Genomic DNA, 14,125 nt, shown 5'->3' with positions numbered 1-14,125 from the left:
ATTTTATGTATATAACATATATACATTCATTCTCAAATATATTGCATCACTGTGACAGTTATTGTAATTTATTGCGTAAAAAATATACATTAAAATTATTATTTTAGTAAAGATTCATGATTCTCAAACGTTTTCTCGAATGGCATTTCCTAAATGACCAAAATCCTGAATGCCCTTTTCTCGAAGGTATTGTTCCTGAAGAAAAGAAAATTATATTTAAAAAATAAGCACAACTGCAAGTGAAATTTTGGTACATTTACATGAAAAAACCTAAACATTTGTAAAAATAAGTAAATTAAATAACAATACTGTGAGCAGGAGCTCAAAGATATTCAAGTGGACTTACTCTGGATATTTTTCATCAATATTTGAATGTACTTTTGAATTTGTTGCCATTACTTCTTTGGTGCAGCTTTAATGACTCTATCTAAGCTCAGTTCAACAACTTTAATTCTGCTATCTGCTTGTTCCTTTTGAAATTCTTTGAGAGCAGAATACAAATCTGGATGGTCTTTGCCAATGACCCAAGTGAAACCTATTGTGCCAGACTTCATTTATGTTGTCTGCTCAAAGTGACTTCATATTGATTCCCGACTTGAACAGGATATTGCAGGGCGACAGTGGTTCTTCGTTCTCTTCCTCTGTGCCCAACAACATACTATTCAGAAAAGCATGTAAGTACTGGCTCTAGATCATCAGGTGCATCTTGTCATAAAAGTTTAAACATCTCTTGCACATCATTTGCTGATACAAAGGCAAGTGCAGCTAACATGTGAATCACTGTTTTTAAGTCTCGGTTATTCACATTGTTATATTTTTCTTGCAAACCATGTCTTTCTACTTGACGATATAAGGCTGACGTAAGTGGAAAAAAACAGCAAGATAATGGAACATTTAGGAAAACAGTGCAAGCATTAATGATAGCTTTTTCAAAGTCGCTCATGATTCGGCCTCAGCTTCCTCTTGATTGAGTGGATGCTGGGGTGGTGATTGATTAGGATCTTTTAAAACGACTCCATTCAGACTAATGATAGCACAAGCAGTACATTCCTTCATTTGCAAATGTTTACAATCCCAGTATGTACTGCCCTTGTCCCTTTTTGACTGCAAGGAGACATATCCATCGAGAATTAATTTTGCTTTAATCACAACTGCTGCTTGACCCATTATAAATTTACTTGAAAAAGCAAAAAGAATGTAAAATGTAAAATATATTAGAAATCTGTATATACTGTTTAATTACTAATGCATTGAAATATAAACAGTAGTGTCAGTATAAATCTGAATGGTAACCATGGTGATTACATCAAACACAATTATTTGCGTAATTTGAATGATTTGGGAAACAGTATATTCCAGTACATTTGGAAAAATGTTTATTCAGGAAAACACCCGGCAATGAGACTCACCTTACTGCTTTTCAGTTCTTTTATATATGATCATGAATATTTTTATAGTGATCAATACTTCATCAGATGAAAATATATTTATTAAGAAATAATTAACTTTAAAATGTAAAAAGGAAACAAGTCTCCCTACTTCCAGTCATCTAATAAGATTTTCTACTACCAGTATTGTAATCATCCATGGCAGTTAGAACAGAGCCTTACATTTTACTCGCGATAAAAATGAATTAAAGAACTTAATTAGATAAAACATGTATTTTATCTAATATAATTATATTATATGAGGGCGAATCAAATTTAAACTGTAATTTTGCTATTCTATGCAGCAAGTAGTTCCGAGCTGGTTGGCAGAGTAGAAGGTTAATGTTCAGTGAGTTAGAGAGGGGGAACCACCTTGGTTAGCTCCTCCGCTCTGTTCTGTTCGTCAGTACAGCCATGAGGAAGCGAGAGGTTCCATCATCTGTTGCACAACATATAATCATAAAGTTTTTAACTAATGAAGGTGTTAAATCCAATGGAAATTTTAATCCATTTAAAGTTGCAGTTTGGGGATGCTACACTGTCTCCCAACTGAAAGCATACATGGGTCAAACAATTTAAGGGTGATTTTTAGAGGTGCACTGTCACATGTGATCAAGACATGGGTCCATCATTACACTCTGGAGTCAAAAATGGCACGTAAGCAATGGTGAAGGAAGAATGAGGGCTGCCTAGAGAAGGCCAAAACCTGTCTTGTCAGCTGAAAAAGTTCTTGCAAAATATTTTTTGACTGAAAGAGAGTTTTACTCATTGATTTTCTCCACAATCAATGAATGGTGAATGCAGATTACTATTGTCAGCTGCTAAGAACAAAAGCTGCCTACTGAAACAAAAGACAGGGTATGCCGATCAGAGATGTCATCCTTCTCCAAGGCAATGCCAGGCTGCACACTGATTTTGATAAGGGATAAACTGGAAAAAATGCACTGGGAAACCCTTGACCACCCTCCCTACAGTCCAGATTTGTCCTCCTTCGACTATTTTTTTTTTGTGCCCTTGAAAGAATCAGTTGGAGGGAAAAAATTCGAAAATAATGAAGACATCAAGGAGTGCGTGCACAATTGATTGACAACTCATCCTCAAACGTTTTGTGGACAAGTAATATTCAAGCTTCCAAATTATTAGCAAAAGTGTGTAGATCATGCAGGAGAATATATAGAGAAAAATTACTGTATATACTTGATTCATCCTTGTAATTGTAAATAACCATAATATAAACAATAAAAAATTTAAATTAAAAAAGATTTAATTTAAATCCATAATGAAGTAGATATATTTAATAATTAAAGTCTAAAAATAAAAACTAATGCCAATAACTTACAATAAAACCACAAATAATCAATATTAAAAAAAATATATATATTTATATATATGACTTATACCATAACAAAATATTAAATTAATTAATAAAATAAAGCATGAAAGCATTTATAATAAAAAAAGAAAATAATATAAATATAGTATATAGTATTTATAATAAAAAATAAAATGTGGAAAATAAAACTTCAAAACTTTTTTATACATATGACCAACATTTGTTTTTAAAAAACATTATCAGCAGCATCTACAAGCATGCATGAAGTCATGTGCACACATACTGTTGTTCCAAAAAAAATGTATATACTCTTTTATAACAAATAACTACCAAAATATTTTCATTTTTTTTTGAGGTGTGATAGAGCTCTGAGAAAAGGAAATTAACCTCATCTTAAAGGAAGACAAAGAACAATGATGCAGTACAAATAGAGTTTAAAAGACAGTTTCAATGAGACTCACCAATGCGCACATCCAGGATAAATTTGAAGGACAAACCATTCACGACATTCATAAAAAGAATTTTGGAAAACCATGGACATCCATCAGCCCCACAAGACAAAGGGTGGTCATAGTGAAGTATAAGAAAACTCCTGTTTAGCAAGTAGCTAGTGAGACAGGACTTTCAAAATCGAATGTCCATCACATTTTGAAGCACACCAAGCAGAAAAGTTTTATTTCCACACTAAACTATGCTCTCAAGGAGAGTTTAGTTTTGTGAGTGGTACCACACAAAATGTGAAGAGAACAATCAATTTCCAAAGAAGCTTGTTTGGAGTGATGAGACCACATTTTAATTAAATGCCTCAATTAGACATCATAATTCCAGTTACTTGGCAACTGATAATACTTGTCTGACAGTGGAATAACCTACCAGGTGTTACAGTATGATGCGATCTGTCAATGTCTGGATTAACTGGACCTTTCTTTTCTTGAATCCTGGTGAATTTTATACAGGAATCCTTTATGCCATGCATTCAAGAGATGTTTGGGAATGAAGAATGGTACTTCAAGTGGACAGAGCATCTCTATATTACCATAATGATGTGAGCATCATTGATGGAAATCAACAATCACACATCTTCATGGGAATCTGATGAACAGATGGTTAGTGCAGAGGTAGAATTGAGTTCTGCCACACTCACCGGACCCTGACCTCAATGGATTTCTTCTTGTAGGATATCTCAAAACATAATGTTTATAGCACAAGATGAGCTACAATCGTCATGCTGAAAGCAGCCATAGAGGATGTACTCAAATACCAGTTGATATGCTTAGTGAAGTTTGTAATTCATTGGTTGGTGTTATCAGTAGAATCTAGTTAACAACGGCCAACAATTTGAACACTTCTGATAACTGATAAACATTTACATTTGTATTAATTGAGTTATGAAACTTTGCTGTATGTTAATTATTGTTTTTGTAATATGTTATTCAAAGTGTGAATACATTTTATTGGGTTTGGGGGGGGGGGGAGAGAGAAATCTAACTTATGCAGATCACATTAAAAAATAACAATGCACTTTTATAAAAGATATAACAATATCATAACTTGATAAAAAATTGAAATCTCTTAAAAATTACACATAAATTAACAATTAAAATTTGGCAATGAGATCTGTATCAGAGAAATTATAAATGATTTAACAACTCATTTAAGTTATTACATTTAAAGAAACCACAAAATCACTAATCTTAATCTACATGAACCATTGCAATTCATTCGGTTTTATTAAATGACTGGAATGATATAAATATTTCCTTCCTATATTTCAAAGTTAATGAAGTTTTTTATTTTGCTTTTGTGTTTTAATAAACATTCACTTACCTGATGAAATATGAAAGTGCTCATAAGCACAAGTAAAAGATTTGAAAAAAGTAAAGTGATTTTTTAATAAAATAATAATTTTAATATTATTCCACAACTAGGATGCTTTACTGTAAATTTATCAGGTAATATACATTTTCAGGAATTTTAACTTTAGTACAGTCACATAGGAGATAGCATACATGCTTGTGTTCGATCCCTAGCTAGTCTGGAAAGTTCATGAGTCTAGACCATCATTCTGACCTTAGAAGTTGATGCAAAAAAAAAGTTTATACTCAGAGAAAAAAGTGAATCACCATGAGTGATGAAGCACAGCATAAAATTTTTAAAACGTTATGTGCTTTTATATCTATTATATAAAATGACTAGCCGGCCGGTCTAGCCAGAATCTGGACCCTCAGGGCCCAGGTAAACCCTACAGCCAACTCAGGGGCTCCTTGGTCTTACCCCATGGTCACAGAGCTCACTTTGCTTGCCACTCCCGTGTTGCAGGGGGCTTGGACACCTGCTGAGGTCACTTCGGTCGTCATTCCCATCTACCCAGAGGGCTCTGCCCCCTGTGCCCCCACACTATTCGTTATCCTCATGATTGTGAGAATAATACTGATAAATAACAATTAAAGTATTCAAGCTTTATAGGATCCTGAAAAAGAAACTAAATTACATAAGACAGAATAATAGTAGCTATGGTAACTAAAGTACACGCATCTTTGACGATGAAAAATTCATAACTTATTTCTTTGCCATGGAGGCAGAAATATAATAATGAATTAAAAGGATTAATTTTTTCCCTTAATGAATATCTTTAATTTACAACTTCACCCTCTTTGGGGGTTAAGAAATAATGAATATTTTTAATATTTTAACCTTCAAAGGAGTTAGGGCCTCAGTCTGTAGCTTGAAACCTTCCATGGTATGATATGAATTGATACTGAAAATTTAAAAGCAATCAATCGGTTGTTTCTTTGAGATTTTTTGAGATGAAATACATCTAAAAACCTTCTCAGTTATGACAAAAAACATGAGTAAAATTTGGTTGCGACTGATCGAGTAGTTTTTTTGTTTCTCACGAACAAACAAAACCATTCTTCTTCTTTATATAATAGTATAGATTTTTTTTAACGTAAATTTAATTCTTTATGTGACATTATTTCTTCAATTGATTCAAATCATTCAGTTCAAACCCAGCTTACACAGTGATAAGAGACTCACAGTTCACAATTCATTAAAGTTTGTGCTTCAACCACTAAATCTCTACTACTACACACATTTTTTTTTTTCAAGATGAAATATATGTAAAAACCTTCTCAATTATGCCAAGAAACATGGGTAAAAAATTGGTTGTGGTTGATCGAGTAGTTTTTTTTTTTTTTTGTTGATCCCAAACAAACAAAATCCCTCTTTGTCTTTACATAATAATATAAATATAGATACACAGTAACACATAATCACTCAGTTATCTTATCATATAATTTTATCATAACTGATCACGTGTAATGTTTATCACATGTTCCAAAATTTATTTTTAATTTCATTCGATATATTAGTTCATTGTGGTATTTAAAATAAAATGAAGTTACATTTTAATAAATTAATACACTTCTTTTTAGTTTTAGGTCACTGTGCAATTCTATATTAGTAAAGAATTGATACGGAAAAATAAAAATATATTCAGTTAAGTTGAACAAAGTGAAATAGGATTAATCAAAGTCAAATGTTTTTTTGGAATTTAATGTGAACAATAGGAAGAGAAATTGCATTCTTGATATAGACCAAATTGATGAAAAATCAAGGCAGATATAAGGTAGTATAATAGAGTAAATTCTATACTAGTACACAATTATTCTATGCAGGTTTAGCTCCTTCCCTCATGACCAACACTGTAACAAAATCATAATATATAAATAGAAAATTCTTCTTCAGGATATCAGTTGCATGATTTTGCTAACAGGACATTGTATTATTCACATAGGTTTTTTTTAAAAGACATTATCAGGTAAATTCATGACCAAAAAATGCTGAAGTAAATTGTTAGAAACAAAAATGGGAACTCCACCCAGTACTATTTGATTTAAAGAGATATACCAACATTTGTTTATTAATTATTATTTGTTTATCATTACTTCACATCCTTTTTTCATATTACAATCTTAATAATTCACTGCATAATTACCTTGTAAAAGACTCATATCACTTGGAGGTGGACATGGATTAGCGCCAATCTGGGAGAGAGGAGTGCTTCCATGGACGATACCAGGTGAGGACTGAGAGAGGCTGGTGTTGTCAGGAGGTGAGGAGACAGCCGGGGAATAGTGCGGAGGCATTTCGACCATCGTAGCTGTTAATAGTCCTCCTTCATACCCTGTTGGAGACACCACCTGTGTTAATCAATAAACTCTCTTAAATTTATTATAGATGTTTCCATTAAAGATTATTTATATTCAAGTCCTTTGACTTTCAACAAATGAGGCTTCCTTTATTATTTACTGTCAAATAAAATAGGTTCTAAAAAAAATCATAGGATAAACATAAATATCATAAAATATCACTATTAAAAGAAACTGTTAAAATCATATACAATAAAAAAAGTCAGTAGTTTTTATTACTATCATTTCACTTCAGTACTAATAAACACTACAAACAGCAATGTTGGAAATGACTATTACAAAAAAGGAAATAAAAAGTTACAATACTGATTACTAAACACAATCAATATAAGAATGGGTAATTCCATCAAAACAGTTTTCTGAATTCTGTGGGAAATGAACTTTTAGTAGAACATTCTTAAAGGTAAAAGGTCTCTGTACGGTCAAATCCAAAATTTGATCTAGAAAATTTTGTATTTATCCTAAGGGAATAAGTTACTGCCAATATTAACAGGTAAGTTTACTAGCTAAAATGTAAATTAGCCTAAAGAAACAAACTTCTGTATGAATTTTAGTGAATAAAGTAAAAATGTCATAAGTAACTAACTTTTAAATAAAAATTTTTAACTGATCTTATGGAACAAATCAGGAAATCATCACCACAGGGCCTGATTCAGAATTAAATTATATCAATATGTAAATTAGATTCATTATTTTAATAAATATATAAATAATATATTAATAAATATATATTTACATAAATTTTACAGTTCACAAAACCTTTTAGAAAAAAAACCAATCGATTACGATCATCATACTACATAAATAAGCTATTTTATATCCAGTTAACCCAGTAACTGTCAATAAAAAATAAGGCTAATAATATCAGACCAGCCAAGACTAGAAAACAATATAATTTTTCAGATTTAATTTTAATCGGTTATTCTTGGTAATCATCTCCATAAAATAACTTTTCTCAAATACCATTTTTCAAAAAATGTGTTTTATATATATATACAGAAGCTTTAGAAAAACTTCTCTAAAAAAACACATAAATTGAACAACAGATTAAGTTAAGTTAATTGTTGTTTGTTTATTGTTATTTAAAATAGTAAAAGCAGTGTAGTTGAGAGCATGTTAAAAACAAGGAAAAAATCCCTCCTTTTATTCAGAAAAATGTTATATACTGCATTAAAAAAAAATGATACAAATGTTTTATATTTCATAGCAAAAAATGTTGACTTGCATGTAGCATGTCTACTCACTCATGGTATAATGGAAATAAGTTTTGTTTCACACCACTATATCTAGGCAGTTAATAGCTTAAATCAATAATTTTTTTCTACACATCAAGGAATAATTAGAAATTTCATTTCCCAAACTTCATATGCATCCAGTGATGTCAGTTTATAATGATATGTTCATTCAACATTCATATACTTTAGGACCATAATTTCATTCAAAAGAGTACAACCAATACCTAGTCAACATCACTACCATCAAATTAAAAGGACAGAATGAGATTTGGCTATTAGACTGCACTAGTTATATTCATCTAATTGGAAGTTGGTGGAGATATTTTTAATCAGCAATTTTAATAAATTTGCATATGACTTGTTTTAACATACTAAATTAAATAAATGATTTGCATGTTATAATGGTCTTTACAAAAAATGTTCAATGGAATGATTCAAATGTGGCAAGAAGTTTATAAGAACAGTAGTCTACAGTGTTCAGTTGTTTTTTAATAACATATTAGATTTTATAAAGCCAAAAAAAGTTCTCATCTGTTAATGGTCAATCACTCTGAAAATAGATGATAACACCCAGTAAATTAATGAAATGGAAATATAGAAAGGAACAGTTTGAATATTACAACGTATGCAAAGAAATGGTGCCAAAGGCCCTCATAGTGGAACAAAAGGAAAGATGGAAGGATAGTTGTCCTCTAATATCCCAAAACGAATAGAACAGTAAACCAGCAGACTTACTTGAAAAGGTTGTCAAATGTGTGATGACACTGATATTTTAACATCATCAAAAACTAAGCAACAATTTGTGCATTAAAAGACTTCAGATTTGCTGAAGATGAAAAAGTACACAGTCTTCTTTAACATCTAGAGTCAAATTTTTTACTCTAACGCATTTTATAGAACGTTTCTTGGAATAATCCAGGACTCATAGACTAGAATTAGCAATAGTAAGAGACTGGAATTAGTGGTAGTAAGAGACCTACTTTAATCTAAGAAATAATAATTTATTTAGTACTGTTTTTTTTTTTTTTTTTTTTTTTTTTTTTTTTATAAAATCCCAGGGCAAAAGAAACAGTCCTTGGACCATTCCATGGGCCATCTTACTGAAACCAAATAAAGAAGCAGCTGTTCCTGGTAACTAAAAGGTGCAACAATGGAGCCACATAAGGATAACATAACAGTGGTACCTAACTAAGAAAGAAGGAATGACGTGTGTAGAAAGGGGGAAGGTAGAGGAAGAGGATGATCAGATCAGCCTAAAAAAGAACAGATGACAGTTTTTAGAAATTAAATAATATAGAAATGGCAATGATTATGATTTTTATTTTATGCTTAGTTTAAAGTCAAGCCTATACACCAAACCAGCCAAAATATATACTCCATCATTTGACTCCAAAATAAATATTGTATAATCATATAACATCAAAGTATATCATAATCATATAAATAAACTCAACATATACGTGATACTTACGAGTAGGTTATATTAAATTTACCTTTTACACAATTTTATAATGAAAATAATTTAAAGTAATTATCATTGTTTTGAAGCTGGTAAGCTTCTATAATAAAAGACAAACTGATATGTACCACTAAAGTTGTATACAATAAAATTAAACTGAAACTACTTAAAATAGTCAACATTCGTTAATATGCCACACAGCACACAAGACTTGTCAGTATATTTTATTTACAGTATTAATTTTGTTAACAGAGTATAACATAAGTACATTACAAAGGAAGCTGATAATGGCTTGACAAAATTCTCACAACAGGAAAAGTTTTGTTAAACCTATTCAAAAATTATACCGCAATTCAAAAAATGTTTAAGTATACAGTATTTACTGTTCGCCTTGTATACATCATATTCTACAAACAGTTAATATGATACTGCTGGCCTGTTCATCAACACTTGCAGGCCTGAAATTATAAGAAAATCATGAAGCACACAATTTTTGTTTAACTCTTTTATTCAGCAGTTATAATTAAGTACAGGTACTTAAATAACAAAAATGGAACTGGGTGTTATAAACTAATAAATAGCCACCATTTGAACAAACAAGACAGGTTAGTTTAGATAAGCAAAAAAGGTTAGGTTAGTTAAGAAGAGTATTAGTAATAGTAATAACAAATAAAAGAACTGAATTAATATAAACTAGTAAATTCAATGGCTTGTTTATATTAATATACATAATTTTTATTTTTGCTAAGTTAGGCTATATACACCAGAGAGATAAATACAGCCAGCAACTTATATTTCATGTAAGATATAAAGCACAACAAATTAAAAAAAAAAACAAAATAATAAACAATTCTATCACTTCAATTACCTGTGTCATAAATCTAAATAGAAAATAATATTATAAAGATTTTAGAAAAAAATTTAAATCTTGCTTTATACTTTTTAGTCGTACTTTAATCAAATTATAATACATTGCATGAGTTTAATTAGTAGGTTAATTTGGATTTCAAAAGATAACATCATATATTGAAATTTCTAATCTTAAATATATATAATATATGTACACACACACACACACACACATATATACTCACACAAGTACTCAAAAAGTAAGAAGAACTTTGAAATTTCGCAGGTTGTATTAGTCCAATTCTCAGGATTATTTTGTTGTTGTATTGGTAAACGTGTCTGAAAGTATCTGTACATTTTTAGCCATATTGGATGTTTAGTCTGTTGTCATCTGTCAAAAGGGTAACATGTGTTTTGGTACGATCGGGTTTTCTTTATTTTGTATAAATAATGGATCAGAGAATTTGTATTAAATTTTGCTATAAGAATGGAATAAAGTGTAGCACTGTTTTAAAAATCTTAAATATTGCTGCTATGAGTAAATCAAGGGTTTACGAGTGGTATAAGTGTTTCCAAGAAGGTTGTGAAGATGTTGAAGATAACGAGCGCCCCAGATGCCCCAGCACATCAACAACCGTTGAAAACTTGGAATAAGTGAAAGAAATGATTATGAATGATCACCGAATCACAATCAGAGAAGTTGCTGATGATGTTGGGATATCAACTGGCTCACGCCATGAAATTTTTTCGGATGTTTTGGGTATGAAACAGCAAAATTTGTTCCAAAATTGTTGAATTTCGAACAAAAACAGCAGCGAATGGAAGTGGCTCAGGAGTCGCTAAATGAAGTCAACAATGATGCAAAACTACTGAAATGTGTCATAACAAGTAATGAAATATGGGTTTACGGATATGATATCAAAACTAAGGATCAATCATTCCAGTGGAAGCATTCTGGATCACCAACACTGAAAAAAGCTTGACAAGGATGGTCAAATGTGAACGTTATACTCACCGTGTTCTTCGATTTTAATGGCATAGTGCACACGAGTTCTTGCCACAAAGTCAAATGATCAATAAGGAGTATTATCTACAAGTTCAACACTGTTTGCATGAAGCAATCCGAAAAAAACACCCGAATTTGTGACGAAACAATTCATGGCTTTTACACCACGATAATGAGCTTGCTCACGCTTCATTGCTTTTCGTCAATTTTTTGCCAAAAACAACCCTGTAATGATATCCCAGCCACCACATTCACCAGACATGGTCTCATGTAACGATTTTCTATTCCCAAAAATAAAGAGAACTTTAAAGGGCTGTCGTTTTACAAGCATAGATGAGATTAAAAGCGAATCACTGAAAGAGCTAAACACTATTCCAAAGATCGAGTTTCAGAAGTGTTTCAAGGTTGGAAAAACCGCTGGCATAAGTGTGTAATATTATAATGAGGAACCATTTTGAAGGGGATAATATTAATGTAGATGAATAAATAAAATTCTTTCCAAAAAACAAAAATTCTCGTTACTTTTTGAACACACCTTGTAAAAATGGATGTTTGTTTGTTTGTCTCTTTGTCCTGTATGCGTTCCTATACCATTCATCCAATTGCAATGAATCTTTGGTGAGTTGTACGCATGCCCGTGAAGGTTTTTGAATTAGTTTGGATTTGCTAGATGGCGCTGTGGATGAGATATTTTGAAAAATTGTATTTACAGTCCGATTTGGCTCATATTCAGAATATGGTTACTTACATGGAAAGAAATACTTCTGCAAAAAGTAGACCCTCTAAATGAAGTGGGGTTGAGATATTTGTAAAACTTGCATTTATAGTCCGATTTGGCTCATATTCAGAATATATTTTAGTTATGTGAAAAGAAAGATTTTTGCAAAAACTATACCTGCTAGGTGGCACCAGTGCCGAGATATTTACGAGACAAACAAATATACAAACAAACTTTTTTCTTTTATATATATATATATATAAAAGGCATTGTTTGTATGTGTGCCTGCTATAGACTAAAACACTACTGGACTGATTTACGCACAGATAAAAGGGAGAAAGGGAAAATGGTAATATCATCGCATTCATCTGATTTCGATGAAACTTTGGTGAGTTGTGCACCCATCTGCGACGGTTTCTGAATTAGTCTGGACTCGCTACATGGCACTGGGGTCGAGATATTTAGGAAAATACATATTACATATTACAATATTAAAAATTTTTAAATTCGTTCAGAAGATGTTGCAAGCAACAAGTACCTAAGCAAAAAGAAAAAACCTGAAGATCTTGCAGGCAAAAGTACCTAAACTCTGAGACTTTTCTTTAAGTGGCAGAAAAAGGACTGTGAAAGTGTATTAGTGAATAAAGTGTAAAAAATAAATAAAAAAAATCAAGTGTTTAACAAATTTGTATATTAAGTGGTCAGAAATAGGACTGTGAAAAAGTGTTAAGATTCAGGTTTCATTTGCTCTTTTTTTATTAGAAGTAGGAACTTTAAATTTTATTAAAGAAGGACTTTTAAATATTAAAATAAAAGCTCTCACCTTTTTTTTGTTACGCTTTATAAATTCTCACTTTTTTATTATTGAAATATGTCTAATGCCCTATTTTGGGTCAGTTTTGTTCCATCCTTTAAAGACTCTAGATGTGATTATTACGAATATATAATTAATTAATGCAATAATATTATATATATGGATTACAAGATCAAAGATTCTAAAAAGTGAATAAAGTGTAAAAAATAAAAACTGTTTTAACAAATTTGCGACACACTGTTGGATGTATTCCACTGAATGGAAAAAAGAGAATTGCCACATGCACACATTTTGATTTGGTTGATTGAAAAAATCACACCAAATTAAACTGATGAAGGCATCTCAGCAGAAATACCAGATGTCAACAATGATCCAGACTTATTTAAAGTAGTCACCAAAAACACGATTCATAGTCCAATTGGCTTACTCAACAATTCACCATGCATGTCTGATGGGAAATGCTGAAAAAATACCCAAGAGACTTACTTGCCAAGATTATTACTAGCAATGACAGATATCCACTCTATCATTGACGATCAATTGAAGATAGTGGCAAATCCATCACTTTACAAGTATAAAAAAAATGATGTTAAAGTCAATAATCGTTGGGTTGTACTGTTCACAGTTACTCTCAAAAACACACAAAGCACACATCAATGTCGAGTATTGCAATTCAGTGAAATCAATCAAGTACATTTGCAAATATGCAACAAAGGAAGCGATACGGCAGTTTTTGGAGTGGGAAATGCAATTGCATCTATCGATGAAATCGACCAATATCAACTGGTACACTACATCAGTAGCAATGAAGCAATATGGTGCACTTTATCATTTCCTATCCATGAATGACATCAAATAGTTATTGATTTGGCAGTGCACTTTGAAAATGGACAATGCATGTACTTCACCGCCAACAACGTTAACTGCATTATTCTCATTGTGCATGGATGACATGTTTGCAAAGACACTATTTTACTCTTAAGCGCCAACATACTACACATGGAATGCATCAGTGAAAAAGTTTCAATGTCGCAAACAAGATAAAGCAGTTGAAGGACATCTCAATTTAT

The 14,125-nt window shown here is 31.4% G+C and overlaps 1 protein-coding gene across 4 annotated transcripts in view; it reads right to left on the bottom strand.

The window, feature by feature from the left end:
* The window catches only part of LOC142323147 (homeobox protein PKNOX2-like), a 67,394-nt gene that overhangs the window by 31,483 nt on the left and 21,786 nt on the right, over nt 1–14,125 (bottom strand). For all 4 annotated transcript variants that reach the window (XM_075362414.1, XM_075362415.1, XM_075362413.1 and 1 more), the window contains one exon: nt 6,761–6,965. In XM_075362414.1, coding sequence (XP_075218529.1) covers nt 6,761–6,965 — 205 coding nt within the window. The remainder of the gene's footprint in view (nt 1–6,760; nt 6,966–14,125) is intronic.

This window comes from Lycorma delicatula, chromosome 4, assembly GCF_047948215.1.
Source record: "Lycorma delicatula isolate Av1 chromosome 4, ASM4794821v1, whole genome shotgun sequence".
Taxonomy (NCBI): domain Eukaryota; kingdom Metazoa; phylum Arthropoda; class Insecta; order Hemiptera; family Fulgoridae; genus Lycorma; species Lycorma delicatula.
This window is presented reverse-complemented; position numbering and strand designations above follow the sequence as displayed.